The 20458-nt window shown below is 43.6% G+C and overlaps 1 protein-coding gene across 1 annotated transcript in view; it reads left to right on the plus strand.

The window, feature by feature from the left end:
* Positions 1 to 20458, plus strand: part of LOC138965541 (A disintegrin and metalloproteinase with thrombospondin motifs 9-like) — an 87444-nt gene that overhangs the window by 36563 nt on the left and 30423 nt on the right. Inside the window, exons 22-28 of the mRNA XM_070337724.1 lie at positions 374 to 538; positions 748 to 912; positions 1277 to 1495; positions 3554 to 3724; positions 4957 to 5337; positions 6489 to 6647; positions 7167 to 7346. Coding sequence (XP_070193825.1) covers positions 374 to 538; positions 748 to 912; positions 1277 to 1495; positions 3554 to 3724; positions 4957 to 5337; positions 6489 to 6647; positions 7167 to 7346 — 1440 coding nt within the window. The remainder of the gene's footprint in view (positions 1 to 373; positions 539 to 747; positions 913 to 1276; positions 1496 to 3553; positions 3725 to 4956; positions 5338 to 6488; positions 6648 to 7166; positions 7347 to 20458) is intronic.

The raw sequence follows: 20458 nt of genomic DNA on the forward strand, positions 1-20458 counted from the left end.
GAACAAGAGATTGCAACTTCTATTTGGAGCTGAGACTGATGGTCTAGAGTATGCTCAATGGATTTGTGCTTTATTTATTCATAAAAATCTATTTTGAGAGCAGTCAAGCCACAGTTCTTTCGTGTACTGTGGAACCCGTCTTTTAAGACCTAAAAATATGGAAATTCAAGTCTTAAAAAGGATCTAGGAGGGCGTCTTAAAATGGGGGAAAATCTACAGAGGTTATGCACAGAAAATCTGAAAAACCAAGGTCTTAAAAAGGCGGAGGTCTTAAATTGGAGGGTCTTAAAAGGGAGGTTCCACTGTATTGTTCGTGATGTTTGGACATTCGATAGTCTTTTTATTTTATGGCTCATGTATTATCTCACTGCAGTGTTCAGTCACCTGTGGCAGTGGAATTCAGGAGCGACGTGCCAGGTGTGTTGACGAGGAAGGGAGAGAAATGCCGAACGTGGAATGTGATGAGAATGACAGAGTGACCAAAGTGGCCTGCAATACCCAAAAGTGTCCTCGGTGGCAAGTGGGAGACTGGCTTGGGGTAGGTGTTTTCTTTTTCTTTTCATGTCACGTAATATTGTCCAGAAAAAAACCACTTGCCAATACAAACTGTTCCAATTAGAATAAAGAGGAAATCGCAGTGTGAGGACATTGAATGAATTAAACAAAAAAAGTGCATGAAGTACCAAGGAATTTTAGAAAGAGGGTTCCACTGAACTATCCTGAGTGTCATAACATTGTGTGTTCCAGTGCTCGGTGTCATGCGGTGGTGGCCGCAAACAGCGCAAAGTGTGGTGCATGCTGGGTGCCCAGAAAGTGGACGACAACCTGTGCAACAAGAAGCTGCGACCGGCCGCCAAGAAGGAGTGTGGGCTGAAGGAATGTCCCGAGTGGTACCCTGGAGGATGGGGGCCTGTAAGTGTCTTGCATTTCTTCTTAAGGTGGAGATTAACTAAGCTGTTTAACTTACGACGGTCGCAATTTTCAATTGCTTCGTACGTCTTTATTTCTTGACCAATACTCTTGATTTTTGTACCGTTGACCAAGACTCTTGATTTTTGTACCGTTGATCATGAACTGGAAAAAACGAATTGCTTCATACAGTGTGTATGTCTGCCTGCCTGTGTCTGTGTGTTTGTTCTCACAAGCATGCATGTGTGTCTGAATGTAAGCTTATACGTCTTTGGTACTGCTGATCTTCTAGTCTCCTTGTTCAAAAATGTTATGTAAAAGGATCGAGAAGATGAAAAACATTCACATCTTGTGTTGTTTCTTACAGTGTTCAGCTACGTGCGGCGATGGGACAAGCATGCGGGCGGTGAAGTGCCGAGTCAGCACATCCTTACTGGATGATGCTGTGTGTGATGCCAGCAAGCGACCGCTTGACACCCGACCTTGTCAGTTGGGGTCGTGCCCCACCACTGCACCACTCACCACCACCACCACCACCCCTCCTGCCCCAAGGGCTGCCTTCTGGAGATTCGGTTCTTGGACGGAGGTAAGAGTACTGGTTCTGTTAAGTCGGTCCTTAATTGAGCCCGAAGTCGACTTCACAAAGTCTTTTTACCTAAAAGTCAGTGCTAAAGCTTCATGCGGTCCGCTTCGTGAAGTATACTTCGCGTAGTTGACTTCGCTCAGTTAAGGACAGGCTTTACAGTGAAACCTCCAACCTTAGAAAATGAAGTCTTAAAAGGGAGGTAAATTGACCAAGATTACGATCAGAAAATATGGAAAAGCAAGGTCTTAAAAACGTGGTTGGGGGTGCCTGAAATCTTAAAGTCTTAAAATGTGGTTGGGGGTGCCTGAAATCTTAAAGTCTTAAAAATGTGGTTGGGGGTGCCTGAAATCTTAAAGTCTTAAAAATGTGATTGGGGGTGCCTGAAATCTTAAAGTCTTAAAAATGTGGTTGGGGGTGCCTGAAATCTTAAAGTCTTAAAAAGTGGTTGGGGGTGCCTGAAATCTTAAAGTCTTAAAAATGTGGTTGGGGGTGCCTGAAATCTTAAAGTCTTAAAAATGTGGTTGGGGTGCCTGAAATCTTAAAGTCTTAAAATTGTGGTTGGGGGTGCCTGAAATCTTAAAGTCTTAAAAATGTGGTTGGGGGTGCCTGAAATCTTAAAGTCTTAAAATGTGGTTGGGGGTGCCTGAAATCTTAAAGTCTTAAAAATGTGGTTGGGGTGCCTGAAATCTTAACACTATTGTGACTAGCATTGCCACGGCGTTAACGTCCTGCCTGCCCAAGCTTGCCACCAAGAAACTTCCCAAAAAACAGTAACTGTAAAGAAATCTGTCTAGCAAGCTTGAATTAAGTCCAATCACCACCAAATTTTGTGTACTAATTAAAAAATGGATGCCCAGTTCAGTCGTGCTATTTATAAGTTTGTCACGCGATTTGTTTTAGCAAAGGGGGGGTGAAAGGGGGATAATTTGTGTTTTTTAACGTTTTTTTGTGTGTTTTCTTTTCCACTGCTTTTTTAAAAGTTATTTTTTAACAGAAACTGAGAAAGTATTATAAATAATTTTATAACCAAACAAGGTGTAAAACCTATGAATTAGCTGAAATATTGTTAAAATTCTACACAGAAATAAGGAGACAGTACAAAGAAAAAAACAAGCAAATCCCGCATTCACTCACAGCATCCTGACTCAAATGAAACAAAACTGTGACACTCACCAAATGATGTCTAGGTAATCCATATTGAATATAAGTCACATTTTCACAACAAAGTCCCAACTGTTCACCTATGAACATTTCCAAAAGTATTAGGAGGCTCCAGCCATCCATTGTTATCAGTGCTGCCACGCCCCCCTTGCAACTACACATTCGAAGATTCATGCAGTACCACCCTAACACGTGTAGTTTGCCGACTCATACTAGCAACAACAGGACTGTTTCTTCCTCAATATCACTGCTATTATCGCTTTCTTGAGGCGAAAACAACACGTCGGAATCATGATCTACAGGGTCCTCAAGATCCAACATCCGGAGAATCTCCTCCCGTGACAAGGCTCGCCTTCGATTCATTTTTTTCTCTCGAAAAAACCACACAAATCAGGCTAATATTGCATATGGCGGAAGGGCACGCAAAGTGTGTCAAGGGAAACAACTCAATTTACTGCAAGCTTCAAGAACCGGGAAGCAATCACGAGTCGTGTACCCTGTATGGCTCTTACTGAAAAATGCGCGTCCCGTCCATGGGCGTGTCAGCGCGGTTACTGATTTATCAGTGTCCCGTCGCGAAAGTGTTAAAGTCTTAAAAATGTGGTTGGGGGTGCCTGAAATCTTAAAGTCTTAAAAATGTGCTTGGGGGTGCCTGAAATCTTAAAGTCTTAAAAGGGAGGTTTCACTGTGTCTTTGTTGAGGATTTTCTTCAATTCCGCAAGACTTTTGTTTTTCCCCACAAGTTTGATGTCTGACCTTAGTAACATTAACAGATTATTACTAAATCTTTCGCTTGAAAACTTTTTTGCAAAAATAGATGTAAGGAGCTGATTTAGTGTGTTTGCTAGCAGTCATCTTTGAGAACCTATCTGCAACAGTTTCTTCTTTCTGTTCCAGTGTTCAACCACGTGCGGCCAGGGAAGCAAGCATAGGTTTGTCAGCTGCACAGGGTACTATGATGATGAGTCCATCAACAGCTCCCACTGTTCCCACCTTGCTCGTCCAGCTAGCGTGCAGTCGTGCATGATCAAACCTTGCGGAGACTGGCGATCTGGATCCTGGAGTGACGTGAGTGGATTTTTGTTGATTATATTATGTTCATGATATCGTTTGGGTTGTTCCATGAAAAATGAGTATGCAGAGCTGTCAACTGCTACATTTTCGGCGTAGCATGCTACGTTTTAAGAGCAATTGCTACACTGGTTCGCCAAGCTAAAGATTGCTACGCTAAAACAAATGATCATAAGCATGCAACAGTTCCCTCTTTTATGTGAGTTTTAGTACTCATTTCTGCTTCCCACTCTGTGTAACGGTCACAAAATGGGTAATAACACATCGTCTTTACTGAAAAGTGGCACTGCAGATACTCTCTAATGGACATTTTATGTTCCTACATTCTCATGAAACTTTATTAAAAGGTCTATTCTTGAGCAAGATGGCATAAATGTGGATGTGGGAATACATTTTAGCAAATGCTCAGATACACTACACCATTTGCTACTCTGAAAATTCAAACAATTCTAAATTGCTACACTGAAGGCTTCACAAGGGTTGGCAGGTCTGAGTATGACTGCCTAAATGGTGGGGTGGGGGGGGGGGGTGAGACTGCTGTACATGTAAAAGCCCACTCAAAAATGAGTACACATGGGACTCCTGTTGCAGCCTATGAACACCAATGCTGCTGATGATGGTGATTGGGTTGAATTTTTTTAGGAGCCTCAGCTTTAACTATAATAAATTAAGTGGAAAAAACACACAAAACTATTGCATCAACAAAAAATAAGTAGCACGCATCCAAACAATAATGACATGCATGTTGAAACTATAGAGCACAAAAAATAGATTTGATAGATTCCAAGCAGTTTGAAACTGTCAGCCATCTATTTTTGTCAGTCATAAACTCTCTTCACTGCACAAAAGCTTCTGCAACGCCAATCACCAAATTGTATACGTGTATTGATCAGATGCCTTCTTAATAAGGCTTCACCTGGTGTTTTTTGGTGGTTTTTTTTCAGGATTGAGGGCATTGGTTAGAAATTATGAGGGATTAAGTTATTGGGGAAAACAAATGAACATTCATAAATGGGGTTGTACGAGAACAAGGCTTCCCCAAATGGCCATAACAGTTAGTTTCGGCAATTGGGGAAGTTTTAGGCAGTTCTTGGCGCCACCTTTCCCTAATCGTGCAAAATTTCAACAATTCTGTCTAAATGACAGTGAAGTTTTCTGCGATATAAAAATTGTTTTTGTGGTGTTCCCACGCCAAACTGTAAATAAGATCTTCTGTTGTTTCCTTTCAGTGCACCGTCACATGTGGAGAGGGAACCCAGACACGCTATGTGGAGTGCATGTTTAATGAGCAGATCAAGGACGAAAGTTTCTGCAGCACGGTGGTCAAACCCAGCACAGAAATCCGCTGTAACCGTGGCACCTGTATATCGCCGGACGAAGATGACTTCAAGACTGGAGTGATCACCAGCAACCGTGTGGAGGGAACTAGTCGCTGGTTGACTTGGGACTGGGCTGCTGTAAGTAGAAACTCGAACTCGAACTCAAAAACTTTATTACCGAGGGATGATAGCATTAGGTCCATATGGTCCTTTCTTACAGCTAGTCCCTACTATAATACACACATGAAACAAAGAACAAATATGAAGAATAAAAAAATAAAAAATAAAAACATTAAAATAATTTTTTTTAAAAACATCAAATAAAACAAAATTATGTAGGGAAAAGTATAACAAAATAAAAATAAGAAATTCGCTTTGAAGAGCTACATCAGCAAAAACAAAAATACAAATAAAAATAAACGCCCAATTCACTTTACTAAAGTTAAAGAAAAATGGGCGAGTTTGTGCATCAAGGGAGACAATTCTTTTTACAAGTAACTGTTTTTCAGTTTCTGGGTTTTCTGTCATAAGTAATTTCTTCAACAGCCCTACATTTCTTGCACCTGTTTTCAAAATTGAGAATACAGTAGTATATTTTTTGCAGCTCAAAAAGTTGTCACTCTGTATTGTAAGCAGACAATGTGGGTTGTTTCCCTTGATGTGCTACATTGGTGTAACTGTGCAAAATATCAGTCACTGATAGACACCAAGATCACCCCTTCCACCCTGGGACAGGCTGAACTTCTTTAACCCAGTGTGGGACTTTCAGTGGGGCGACCACCCCCAACCCAGCGCGTCCCCGGGTGGCGGATAGGGGAACGGACTTCAGATATGAAGACCAGCCGCTTGCGGCCGCGGACCAAACTGGCGGTGTTTCCTACCAGGGTGGAGTGGGGAAGCAGGCGGCACTGCTACTCTCTTCGAAATGCTCCATCGCCCTTCGACGGGACTCATCTAATGCGACTATGGGCGCATCAAAACCCTAGCTCCGGGTGGGATCCCGGCAAATTCTCCCCCCTGTGCTCTCAGGGTAGGACGTATGGGCCATGAGCTAAGGGTGAGGCAACCCCGACAGAAACCTCGAGTGCTGAAGACGGAGGTACTGGGCTGCACGGCGCACTCTAATAAACCATGGTACCACGCATCAACGCCAACCATGACACCATCCGGCGAACGCAAGAAGAAGAAGAACCCCTTCCACCTCCCCCCCCCCCCCCCCCCCCTCCTCCAAAATACACACTACTTCAAACCGCCTCTACTTCTCAGTATCAATGTTTGAATGACTATTTTACTGACTTCCTAACCCATATCTATAAGACCTCTTTTTCTCAGATAGGGGCAGTCACTAGGGGCAGTCACAGCACTTTCAAGCAAAAAGAAACTTGTTTGTTTTGTTTTTGGAAGAAAGAAAAAATGTAAAAATATAATTTCTGTTTGTGCAGTGCTCTGTGACGTGTGGCACAGGATGGCAACAGCGACATGTTGTGTGTTACGACGAACGAGGCGTGTCTGACAGCTGTGACAAAGCGTTGAAGCCCGACGAGTACCGCAACTGTGACAGCGGTCCATGTCCCTCGTGGTCTGCTGAAGAATGGTCTAAGGTAAGTGCAGCAGAAGTGTTGTGCACTGCATTTCTTTTTTAAATCAATAATTTTGTGTTTTTTCCAAAAATGCATGTATGTGGGGACATTAGCGAACAGTGAGAGGAACGGCAGTTATCAGTGAACATTTTGTATTTAGGGAAATCAGAACAGTGAGAGGAACAGCAGTTATCAGTTAAAATTTCCTGCTTTGTTGCTTTGCAGTTTGTAGATTTTCAATATCATATCATCTATGAATCAAATTTTTGTTGTCAAACAATGAACAATCATTATATAAGGGGAACCCTCCCCCCCCCCCCCCCCCCCCCCTTTTAAGACTTTCAAAAGTCTGAGAAAATCAGGTCTTAAAAAGGAGGGCGTTTTAGAAAGGGCGTAATTTTACAGAGGTTAGAAACAGAAAGTCTGAGAAAACAAGGTCTTAAAAAAGGAGGGAGTCTTAAATGTGGGGGTCTAAAAGGGGGGTTCCACTGTATTCAGTCATTGCCAGAGGAGTTATTGAACTAATGATGTCTGTTGCAGTGTTCAGCCAAGAAGTGTGGTGAGGAAGGTCTGCAGAACCGACTGGTGTACTGTCGTCTGGGTTCAACCGACATCCTGCCCAACTCCAACTGTGACCTGCGACAACGACCGCCAGACACCCGCCAGTGCAAGAAATCCTGCTCCTCCACCTACCACTGGAAGTCCGGCCCATGGTCCTCGGTAAGACGCCATCACGCTCGGCAGGGAGGGGGTGGAGGTGGGGTCAAGCCCACCCATCCTACCCCCTCCCGTATCTCCCCCACTCGATCCTCCACCGCGAGGCATCAGGTCCACCCCCCAACCCCGTCTGCGGGTACGCATGGTAGCACCACGCCTTATTCCCGCAACGCAGACCACTATCGCACCAACCAGTTCCCTGACAGCCCGCGTGGCTCTTATTACTCTCGGCTAGGCGGGGGGCGTAGGCATTGGCGGCAGTTTGACTGGTACGATAACTACCGCAGCTCTCGGTCTCAGTCCAGCCATGACCGTGGTCAGCCTGCAGGGCACAGCAGACGCACACCAAGCAGGCCAGCACGGCAGGAAAGAACAAGGCAAAGAGCCCCCAACATGCAGATTTATTCTCGCCAGCAGCGTAATTCTCGCACACACAACACTCGCGCACCTGACCGCAACTCCCATGCAAACCGTAACAGCCAAACCCCAACCGCCCCATCTCAGGCACGAGAAACAACAGAGTCTCAGCGCGGCCGATACGTTAGCGGGCCACGAATGCAACCCCTCCCCAGGGTGCCTTTCAGAAAATCCCCAAACGAGGGCAGCAGCGTTCCTATGGCAACACCTAGCCACATCATAGAGGCAGGCGGAATCACCACACAGCCCAGTCTGCGTAAAAACGTAGCCACCCAGGGAACTCAAAATGAATGGCACTGGGAGACAGGTGCACAGGGTTCACAGGGTTGGGTACGTAGAGGAAGAGGGAGCAGCAGGGACAGAGCCATCTCAGGTACACGAGGTGGAGGGCACAGGGAGGGGGGTGTCACAAGACCCAGGGCTGGGGAGCGCAAGGAAGGGCGAGGGGCAGAGAGACGGAAAGAGTGGCAGGCACGGTACAGCCGTTACCCTAGACACAGAACGTAAAGGGGGACAGAGGTAGAGTGGCCTTGATGGTCAACATTATCGACGGTACCTCAGACAGTACAGTGGAACCCCCTTTTAAGACCCCCCCAATTTAAGACTTCCCCCTTTTTAAGACCTTGATGTTTTTGATTTTCTGTTCATAACGTCTGTAAATTTACCTCCCTTTTAAGACTCCCTCCTTTTTACATTTAGTCAAGTTTTGACTAAATGTTTTAACATAGAGGGGGAATCGAGACTAGGGTCGTGGTGTATGTGTGTGTGTGTCTGTGCGTGTGTGTGTGTAGAGCGATTCAGACTAAACTACTTGACCGATTTTTATGAAATTTTACATGAGAGTTCCTGGGAATGATATCTCCGGACGTTTTTTTCTTTTTTTCGATAAATACCTTTGATGACATCATATCCGGCTTTTTGTAAAAGTTGAGGCGGCACTGTCACACCCTCATTTTTCAATCAAATTGATTGAAATTTTGGCCAAGCAATCTTTGACGAAGGCCGGACTTCGGTATTGCATTTCAGCTTGGTGGCTTAAAAATTAATTATTGACTTTGGTCATTAAAAATCTGAACATTGTAAAAAAAATAAAAAATTTATAAAATGATCCAAATTTACGTTCATCTTATCCTTCATCATTTTCTGATTCCAAAAACATATAAATATGTTATATTTGGATTAAAAACAAGCTCTGAAAATTAAAAATATAAAAATTATGATCAAAATTAAATTTTCGAAATCAATTTAAAAACACTTTCATCTTATTCCTTGTCGGTTCCTGATTCCAAAAACATATAGATATGATATGTTTGGATTAAAAACACGCTCAGAAAGTTAAAACGAAGAGAGGTACAGAAAAGCGTGCTATCCTTCTCAGCGCAACTACTACCCCGCTCTTCTTGTCAATTTCACTGCCTTTGCCACGAGCGGTGGACTGACGATGCTACGAGTATACGGTCTTGCTGAAAAATTGCATTGCGTTCAGTTTCATTCTGTGAGTTCGACAGCTTGACTAAATGTTGTATTTTCGCCTTACGCGACTTGTTAAGACCTGATTTTCTCAGATTTTTGGAGGTCTTAAAAGGGGGTTCTTCTGTAATACATTGAGGACCAAGGCTAAGGCACTGATCTTACCTCCATGAAACAGGCATTAGTTGAGATGCTGAGAGTTGGGTGCTTGAAAGATTTTGGGGCAGGGAAGGGAGTCGATAGGATTAATGGCTAGACTGAAACTTGATGGTTTCTTGACAGGGACAAAGACTTTGCTTTGAGAAAGAAAAGGAAAGCAAAATCACAGTAAATTGTGGAAAGCAAAAGAAAGACAGGATTTCAGGCATTGTTTTACCAAGTACATGTGACTGTTCGGAGCAAAAGGGGATAGGGCTGTGCATACACATATACCTCAGATCAAAAATTTGGCCAAACCAGATTTTGTCCCTGTTGAATTTTCAGCAATTGTAGCCTGCTTTCTGTGCATCTGTCCTCTCTGTTGCATGGCTGTGAAAATTGTTGATGGTTACCCAAGAATTGTTCTCGTACAAAACCTTTGATTATTTGCATATATTTGAATATCGTTTGCATATGTGGCACCCTATTTGGATATTTTTGCAAACATAATGATGAATAATGCATCATGTATTTGCACAATGAGTATATATACAGAATTAAGCTTCTCAGGGAGTTAAACGCATGCTCCTCATCGTGTAAATAGTTTGGGTCACCATCTCAGATCTCGCTGTGATAAGACCATCCCTCCACTTGGTCAATTACACCAAGAAATCAACACCCTGATTGCTTGCTGTGGTGAATTGAAATTTTTTTTATGCATCAATTTCCATTACAAAAACTGACACTGTGCACAGAGAGCACCGCGGCTGATTATTATTTTTGGTATATTTTTTGTTTGTTTGTTTGATTAACGCCCAGCCGACCACGAAGGGCCATATCAGGGCGGTGCTGCTTTGACATTTAACATGCGCCACACACAAGACAGAAGTCGCAGCACAGGCTTCGTGTCTCACTCAGTCACATTATTCTGACACCGGACCAACCAGTCCTAGCACTAACCCCATAACGCCAGACGCCAGGCGGAGCAGCCACTAGATTGCCAATTTTAAAGTCTTAGGTATGACCCGGCCGGGGTTCGAACCCACGACCTCCCGATCACGGGGCGGACGCCTTACCACTAGGCCACCGTGCCAGTGTTTTTTGGTATATGACCAAGTGGAGGAATGGTCTTATCCCATGTAAAAGCCTGGCCAGGTCTGAGACGGTGAGCCGGACTGTTTACAGGGGAAGGAGAGGGCCTTTAATGTGAACTACAGCACATTCTGAGCCACTGCCCATGCCACAACATTGTGACCTCCAAACCTGAATTCAGGTTGTGGGGTGCTGTCTGCACCAAGGGGCATTAACTTTGATACGTCTGGGTTTTATAAATGAGGTTGACTTTTTATGTTGATGTTCACAATCAATCAATACTTCTGGTCCTTCTGTTCATGCTTCTATTCTTGCTTGAGGGTGTCCTGATTTAAGTAATTGTGTGCAATGGCCTAGTGGATAAGACAACCAACTTCCTAAGCGGAAGGTTGTGGGTTGGAATCCCGGCCGGCCGCTTCTGGTTGGTTAAGGGTGGAGATTTTTCCGATCTCCCAGGTCAACATATGTGCAGACCTGCTAGTGCCTTATCACCCTTCGTGCGTACACACAAGCAAAAGACCAAGTGCGCATGGAAAGGATCCTATAATCCATGTTAGAGTTCGGTGGGTTATAGAAACACGAAAATACCAAGCTGGTATCCCCCGAAAGCGGCGTATGGCTGCAAAAATGGCAGGGTAAAAACAGTCTTACACGCAAGAACCCACTCGTGCAAAAAACACAAGTGTATGTGGGAGTTTCAGCCCATGAACGCAGAAGAAGAAATAAGGACATGCCCCTAGCTGCAAACAGCACTCCAGCCTGACATGCAGGTCAAAGAAGGGTTGTTGTTTTAACCATACATGTATATATTTGCAAGAGCTTCTGTGCAACCAAGTGATTGTGTTTTTAGTGTTGTAAAGACTTGTTATTGAGCCGAAATGCCCCAACATTACCTGTGATCGTCTCGTTTGTGTATACTTGTATGTTTCTGTTTATAATGTATTGTTACGAGTTGAAACGGTTAACCTCAGAAATTCATAAAAGCTGCATACAAATCTGCTCGCTATGTATGCAGTTATAGGCACAAATAACGCTGATGTTATTACATTCATCCGTTTGTATAAATTTCTTATTAACGTTACATATATACTCTGTTCCTGGTTGTGTGGTTGATGTGTTTCTTGCTGGCATAAATGGCATCTTAAATATGACAACCAGTTTTTAATTCAGAAGAAATTTTGAAAGTATTCTTGTGGTTTTACCTGTGAATCTCAAATAGATGTTTGAACTTTATATCAACTTCGTAATTCAGTTGCTTTCAGGAAAACAAAATTGCCTTTACTTTTGTCTAATGTCTGAAAAGTTAACAAGAGTACAAACAAGTCGCGTAAGGCGAAAATACAATATTTAGTCAAGTAGCTGTCGAACTCACAGAATGAAACTGAACGCAATGCCATTTTTCAGCAAGACCGTATACTCGTAGCATCGTCAGTCGACCGCTCATGGCAAAGGCAGTGAAATTGACAAGAAGAGCGGGGTAGTAGTTGCGCTAAGAAGGATAGCACGCTTTTCTGTACCTCTCTTTGTTTTAACTTTCTGAGCGTGTTTTTAATCCAAACATATCATATCTATATGTTTTTGGAATCAGGAACCGACAAGGAATAAGATGAAAGTGTTTTTAAATTGATTTCGACAATTTAATTTTGATAATAATTTTTATATATTTAATTTTCAGAGCTTGTTTTTAATCCGAATATAACATATTTATATGTTTTTGGAATCAGCAAATGATGGAGAATAAGATAAACGTAAATTTGGATCGTTTTATAAATTTTAATTTTTTTTTACAATTTTCAGATTTTTAATGACCAAAGTCATTAATTAGTTTTTAAGCCACCAAGCTGAAATGCAATACCGAAGTCCGCGCTTCGTCGAAGATTACTTGACCAAAATTTCAACCAATTTGGTTGAAAAATGAGGGCGTGACAGTGCCGTCTCAACTTTCACGAAAAGCCGGATATGACGTCATCAAAGACATTTATCAAAAAAATGAAAAAAACGTTTGGGGATTTGATACCCAGGAACTCTCATGTCAAATTTCATAAAGATCGGTCCAGTAGTTTAGTCTGAATCGCTCTACACACACACACACACACACACACAGACACACACACGCACATACACCACGACCCTCGTTTCGATTCCCCCTCGATGTTAAAATATTTAGTCAAAACTTGACTAAATATAAAAAGAGGTTGAACATTAGCAAATGGCATTTTACATACACCAACAGCCTATCAAACAATTGTTTATATGGAAACTTTGTTATTCCCCAAACTCAAAAATGGCAATGTTAATAGAGGCACCATGTTGTATATATGTTATCCCCCCGCAGGTTAGGGGAAAGAATTTACCCGATGCTCCCCAGCATGTCGTAAGATGCGACTAACGGATTCTGTTTCTCCTTTTACCCTTGTTAAGTGTTTCTTGTATAGAATATAGTCAATGTTTGTAAAGATTTTAGTCAAGCAGTATGTAAGAAATGTTAAGTCCTTTGTACTGGAAACTTGCATTCTCCCAGTGAGGTAATATATTGTACTACGTTGCAAGCCCCTGGAGCAATTTTTTGATTAGTGCTTTTGTGAACAAGAAACAATTGACAAGTGGCTCTATCCCATCTCCCCCCTTTCCCCGTCGCGATATAACCTTCGTGGTTGAAAACGACGTTAAACACCAAATAAAGAAAGAAAGAAAGATATTATATGTTAGCAACAAATCAAACTTGCTCCTGCGGCCCATTCAATCCATAGCTTCATGATTCTTTTTAAATTACTGTATATAAATTTATTTATTTAGATTTATGAATAAGGTCATGGACCAGGGAAGGCCGTATTTTTCTGTAAATCTCAAAACATTTGCCACTCATTTTGAAGTATTTCTCTGCTGAGAAGATCAAAGAGTGAGTAAGCCAGAGTGTTCATTTTGAGAGTACAGAACCCTAGGTGCCTGGTAGCTTAACGTGACTTGGGGTAAAATGAAGGAAGGGGGGGGGGGGGGGGCAAGATTGATGTTATGAAAACGAGAGGGTATATAAGTTGGAAGGAAGGTTGAAGGTGGTGGGGAGGCAGATCTGTTTGATTCAGAGCACTGAGTTGCGCCGCCTGCATGAGTCTCCGTTTCAAGTGAAAATGTCATGGTGCACTGTGGCTTTTTGCACGACTGTCTTTGATCTTGCGAGGTTCTTGTAGTGCGTAATATTGCCCCTTCAGTCTCCAGCTGTCGTTGGTCGGTGTGTGTGTGTGTGTGAGGTAGAGCTGTCCTGAAGCCCCTTTCGGCAATCCGTTTTCCCGTTTTCTTAGGTGTTCCTTGTTTGATGTTCTTAGCTTCAGTTGGCATTATCCGGCGTCTGACGGTGCAGCAAAAAACCTGTATAGTTTGAAAACTTCTCCTCAGTGTTATCTCCTTACATCAGTCTTTTGATTTCATGTCTATCTTACTGAAGCTTAGAGACCTGGATCCCAAAGGCTTTAAAGAGGCAGACGTACAGCCCAGAGTCATCAAAGCCAGTAAAAGCCGGTTTGCTTTTACTGAGACCCTGCCCCTGAAGCTAAGATGCGGTTTTCTCAGAAACGGTACTACTATGAGGGTATTATCTTTAAACACGCCGAAGACTACCGGCAAGTTGTGGGCAACGATAAATGGGGCAGTGCTCGAGGCCTTGAGATACCTCAGTGTCTGCAACCCCCACTCCCACCCCAATTCTTCGAGACACCTGTCTGCGAACCCCCTACTCTCACCCTTCATGTGTTACCCCTTCCATCCCATTCCTTCTTGTAGGATACCCAAAGCTTGTATAGTTAAAGTTGTGAGATACCTGTCCACGGCGCCCCCCTCCCCTTCCCCCCAACTCCTCCCCTACCGCCCTCATGGCTGATACCACCACCCCTCCTCCCCATGCTGCCTTCACTGATGGCCGACCCTGAACCGTTTACCTGTTCGTTGGTGGTAGGTACGGTAGCGGCTTTCTGCACACTTTAGAGTGCACAGCCCTCTTGGCCCACCTTTCCTCTACCTGCCAGAACCACTTGAACACGGACATAGATCAGATTCTGGCTTCTGGCCTCGACAGCGCTGCTGATAAATAATCGTTGTGCATTCCTGGGTGCACCCCCTTCTCCAGCCCTTACCCACTCATCTCTTCACTCTCCCTCCATTCTGTACCTGCATTCATGCGTCTCTCGATCTTTCGTGCTAAGTTGCAGACGCGTCGGTTTTGCTCTCTCTGTCTGTCTGTCTGTCTGTTTGTCTGCCTGTTTGTCTGCCTCCCTTCTCTCTCTCTCTCTCTCTCTCTCTCTCTCTCTCTCTCTCTCTCTCTCTCTCTCTCTCTCTCTCTCTCTCTCTCTCTCTCCCTCCCTCTCTCTCTCTCTTTCAGTCTCTCTCGTTCAGTCTCTCTCGTTCAGTCTCTCTCTCTCTCTCATCTCTCTCTCTCTCTCTCTCTCTCTCTCTCTCTCTCTCTCTCTCTCTCTCTCTCTCTCTCTCTCTCTCTCTCTCTCTCTCTCTCTCTCTCTCCACCCCCCCTCCACCCAGGCGAGCGCTTATCCACGAATCTTAAAACTGCGAACAGAAAGATAAAAAACCAAATGTGTTTAGTCTGTTGGTTGGTAAATTTGCAGAAAAATGTGATATTTAAAGGCTGCCATACTCGTAGCGTTCATTCATTAATTCATATTGTTTACATGTGCCAATAATGTTATAAAACTGTACCTAAGGGGATATAATAACGATTGGCTGTAGCTTTCGAACACAGAAAAAATTATTTCAGTATTGCAAAGTGGTGTTGATAGTGTCGAATGTAAACAGAACAGTCTCAAACGCCATCTTTGGTTTACGAAACGTCACGAAGCGACGTCAACGGTCTAAAAATAGCCCAAGTCCTGGAGAACTGTTGCTAAACAATGCAATAAAGAATTAATTATTTCTCGTAATTGGTAAGGACTTCAAACCTAAAACTTTGCAGGAAGCTTAATTTATACATCCCCACAACGATCGGAAAAGCCCTGGAAGTAATTAAACTAATTAAATAGGACTATGTCAGCCTTTAAACAAGACACCGGTACACTATTCAACTTTAATTTGATTTTCCCATGTACAGCACCAGTACTTGGATGAAAACCTCTGGACAGTAAATAGTCTTCTTAAATTTAGAAAATAGAAGAGAGACAAATTCGTTGTTATGAAAGAGAAATTTAGCAGCGTGAGCTGCAATAAGGCAAGGGCATTTTTAAAGTTATTAAATATTTTTTTGGCTGCTAGGTCAACAGTATACATCTTTTGGGTGTGTTTTTTAATTTTAGTGACCACAGTTGAATTGCAAACTTTTGATACTTCGGCTGTTTCAGCAACATTTAGTGTGGAATATAAATTACCATTTACTCTTTCGCTGCAGTATCACAAAAAAATCTATGTAAAGCATGTTCCGGGACATTTTTCTTCTTCTTTCTCATTCATTAGTGTAAACGTTCGTAATGCAGCCATCGAGTTGTGACGTAATTCAAGTGCAGCGTGCGTCATCAGTAACTTAAGACTGACCAACCGTCAAATATTAAAAAATAAAAATAAAAAATAAAAAAGTCCACATACTCCCCTCCCCTGCCGTACAGTTAAGTTCAGCACACAATGGTTGAAGGTTTTAATTCTGTACAGGTATAGAGACACTGGAAGCAACATGTGTCTGCAACGTGTCCTCACAGGGAGCTCCGCTGATGACATAGTACATAGTGCATTGGGCATTTTAGTGAATAGACTCTGTCTCTCTCTCTCTCTCTCTCTCTCTCTCTCTCTCTCTCTCTCTCTCTCTCTCTCTCTCTCTCTCTCCGACCCCCCCCCCCCCACCCGACACCCAGGTGAGCGCTAACCATGATAAAAAAATAAAAAAAACTCATACAGTTCCAACTCTTTAAAGTTATCCTACGTCAGATTAAACCATAAACAATCCCTGTCTCACACAATAAGCTTTTCGGACCTGGTCATGTTTCCTGGAGAAGTGTGATGGTAAACAGGACCTTTGAAGAATGTTCCTATTACAAATGCAATGCACTGTTCTTTGAAGATGGCTTTCTAGCTTATGCAACAGAAACATTACCTTCTGCCAAGCCAGTGACAAGAAACAGCCTTTTTCAATCCCCCCCCCCCCCCAACATCCACCCCCGCCTAGCTCTCCCTACAAACCCACGGCCATCCCCTCTGTTCGGTGTCGCATTGTGCCCACCAACCACCCCACCCCCTTATAATGTGGACCCCACGGAAAACAAATTTCTCGGTGCTATTCAATGGGTTTTGCGTAGGACTGAACTTGCTTTTTTGTGTGCATGTGAGGGCTGTTTGAGATTTAGCGTCAGGCAACTTTATTACCTTGAATGAGAAGTTCCATTATGAAGGTATAAAACCGGAAGTGGTAACCCTTTTCACGTTAGCGAATATTTTCTCTTTGGGGGGAAGGGGGGGGGGGCTGCCGTTGACATAATTGCTGCTTAATTTGAACTTATTAAAACTCGTAATATGTTCGGTATGGTTCAAAATGTAAAGTCAGTTTACAGTCTCACCGCTTACTTTGTCTATCTCGAATGTATCACCTAATTTTGAATGTTAGTCTCAATGGCTGATTCTTAAAGTGATTATTTGTTTGGCGTTTTATTTTAAAATCAGGTGGTAATTAATGCTAATGATAATTATTTTTATTGTCAGTTTCTTTGAGGGTTGTTTGAAAGAGCGACGTTGAAAGTCTAGGATTGAAGAATGCTGCGAACGTGTTATCGTGTTTAATTGTTGATGAAATATGTCACTTTTTCTTAAAATTTTCAACGTTTTCTTTAATATTTTCATTATTTGGACAAATGCCAGACAGTCATGACTGCATAATTTATAGTAAGTCCCTCGTCTAGTTTTCAAACTGTCTTGAATGCCAAATCAGTCAGTGTTTGCAATGAACACTTGCCTAAGCTGTAAGACCAAAACCTCAACTGGAAAGCCGTGTGCACAGCAGAAAAGAGTGCTGACTGTTGCCTGTGCGAAGTGTACAAGTACGGCTGAAGAGAAGCGCTTGGGGATGATGATGATGATGGTGTTTGTATGTACCTCACATGTGGGAAGCAGGCGGCTGCCGCGCCAGTCTTTAACCGGCTGGGGTGGTGGCCCCTGCTTCCCCTGGAATTTTTTAAAAAGTTCCTCCGGATGACCTTTGATCCCTGAGGAAATCTGATCCATCTGTGTCCCCCCTCCAAACCCCCACACCCTCGGTCTCTCCTCCTTCCCCCAGAGGCCCAACCTCCCACAAGATCGCACTGTTTCCTAACCCCACCGGCGTTTGTGGGTGGTGGGTTCGCCTGTCGTCTATGCCAAGGGAGGTCACTGGCTTGACGCGACGAAGCGTTGTGATTGGTCCTTCGGCTACGTCAGTGAATAATTGAGTGAAGGGTATGTGCAATCATCCCCCGTCCACCTTCTCCTCCTTCTCTCTCAGTCTCAATTCACCCCCTCCACCTATTCTCAGCTGTACACTCTGTCAACCATTTCATGTAACCCCTATAATCACCTTCAAGCGACAAAAATCTTTGTTTTTTGGCGGTCTCTCATGTGGGAGTGGGCGGAGCTGGTATGCAAATTACAAGGCCACTGGCAGGAGCCGGTGTCCGTAGCCCCGCCCACTGGTCATCCGGTTTGAGCTGGGTCTGTAGTTTTGGCCAAAGGAGGGGGGGGGGGGGGGGTGGGGTCAGTAGACGTAGATGCACAGGTAAACCACCAAGATCTGTTGGCAGTTTCCCCAAAGATCTTGTAGGCTACAAGATCTTTGGTTTCCCTAGCTTGCATTTACCTCTGGCGCTACCTGTGAAGTCTGCCCACTTGGCACTGATCGGTGATGATGATTGTTGGCTTCCTGTCTGCTCAGACGCTCACAGTGTGTGTGTGTGTGTCACAGTGTGTGTGTGTGTGTGTCTGTCACAGTGTGTGTGTGTGTGTCACAGTGTGTGTGTGTGTCTGTCTGTCACAGTGTGTGTGTGTGTGTGATATAGATAGAGAAAGGGAGAGATTAACAATGTTATTGAGAGAGAGAGAGAGAGAGAGAGAGAGAGAGAGAGAGAGAGAGAGAGAGAGAGAGAGAGAAGAGAGAGAGAGAGCCGGAGAGAGAGAGAGAGAGAGAGAGAGAGAGAGAGAGAGAGAGAGAGAGTTACTGAAATACTGTTGCACCATTCTAGTCATTGAGTTGCATAGGTGTTGGCTGTAGGACACTTTTAAAATCTACATGGAGTTATCACACACACACACACACACACACACAATGAGCACCTGGGCAGACACATTCTAATAACGGCATACACCAGCAAAGCCGAGACTGACAGGGGGAGGGGTGTGTGTGTGTGTGTGTGTGTGTGTGTACATGACAGCATAAGAGAACAGACTGAGGATAGGCCGGAAGGAGAGAGACAGGGTGGGGGTATAACCACAGTAAAAAGGTGCATCGTTGAAAGGGAGGGAGGTGATGGGAAAGATACAGGTACAGGTACCACACGATGGACACAACTTGTCCACCTCTCAACCAGTCTCACCAAATAGAGAGAGAGAGAGAGAGAGAGAGAGAGAGAGAGAGAGAGAGAGAGAGAGAGAGTAATTCACACAAGTTCCAAGCGCCTGCTGTTGTTCACAGTTACAGGTGGTCGGCAGCAGAGACTGATGAGAACAAGACGTGCAGAACGTTTACCTGCGGGGAATGCCTTAGATCTAAACCCGACCTTCCGGTCGACACGACAAGCACAATCAGTGCAGCTTGCCATCTTGCTCCAAGCTCGGCTCGTGTGATAGAGTGGGGGTGCTTGGCTGTCTTTCTAGGGGTTAAAGGCACAATCCTTCCTGTGAAAAAAGTTGCTCACCATCTCAGATCTGGCCAGGTTTGAACAATCTTTTATGGGAGAATAACATCCCTGCATATGGACTCTCCCACATCTGTACTGCTTTCTGTGCAGATTTGGAATTTTTGTAATGAATTTATTTCTAAAAATGTGTTCAATAATTTTTGTTTAAACCCACCAGAAATACTTTCCTTGCCGTAGATCGCAATATTGAACAGATTTCTCCAGGCTTTTGCAGGGGATACGACCATCCTAAACTCAGGTAAAATGAGTTACTTCCCTTCGGGTCTCATTTATCCCTGACAGCATGCCTTTGTTTTCCTTCTCTGGAGAGGAAATCGATTTTGTTTAATTTTTTTTAACATATTTAGAGCTTTTCGCAATGTGTTATTGATATAAGCAGATTCGCGATCGTCAATGATGATTTTTCATGGTGTTGTGTAAATTTTAAATTACAAAGGAATTGTTATGTAAGACAGTTTCAAGCGAGCTATCTTTCGCGGATGTATTTACTGTGCAAACAACTCTAAATGTGGCAAAAGTGTCACGTGATAATCAACTTTGTCACGTGATCATAACAAAATGGCTACGGAGCGGACGAAACTTTTTTCCGTAACCAGTTGGGAGTGATGCAACAATATCACGGTCTCCTTCCCACAGCAGTCTCAAAATGTCGACGTGTTTTGACCTTAGAACGATGTCTTTATCATAACTGTGAAGAACAGAACGGAGATCACTGTCGAAGTCGGCCATTCTACAATCACGTTCGTTTTTCGTCTTTTGATCAGAAACATTAGCGAAATACATATGGGAGATAACTCTGTATTCTTGTTTTGATAGATTTCGGCTTTTAGACACTTTCTTTTTCTGTACTCTGCGTAGCAATACACCCCTTCGGAGTTTTGAGTGCGCATGCGCGGCTTTTTTGGCGGCAGGGGGCGCTCCGTTGTACCAAACACATTCGAGATCCATTCCGCTTAAATCATGAAACTATCGTGGGACAAAAACCACAGAAATATCAAAGAGATAAGAGCTTACGAGGGAAAACTTGAACGCAATCGGCAATGTACCTCTTCTGAAGACCTCGTGTTTGGTACAATTTGCAATCCCAGCATGCCATGCGCGGATTTTCTCGCGACGCGAGATTTCCTCTCG

The sequence above is a fragment of the Littorina saxatilis genome, linkage group LG4 (assembly GCF_037325665.1).
Source record: "Littorina saxatilis isolate snail1 linkage group LG4, US_GU_Lsax_2.0, whole genome shotgun sequence".
Taxonomy (NCBI): domain Eukaryota; kingdom Metazoa; phylum Mollusca; class Gastropoda; order Littorinimorpha; family Littorinidae; genus Littorina; species Littorina saxatilis.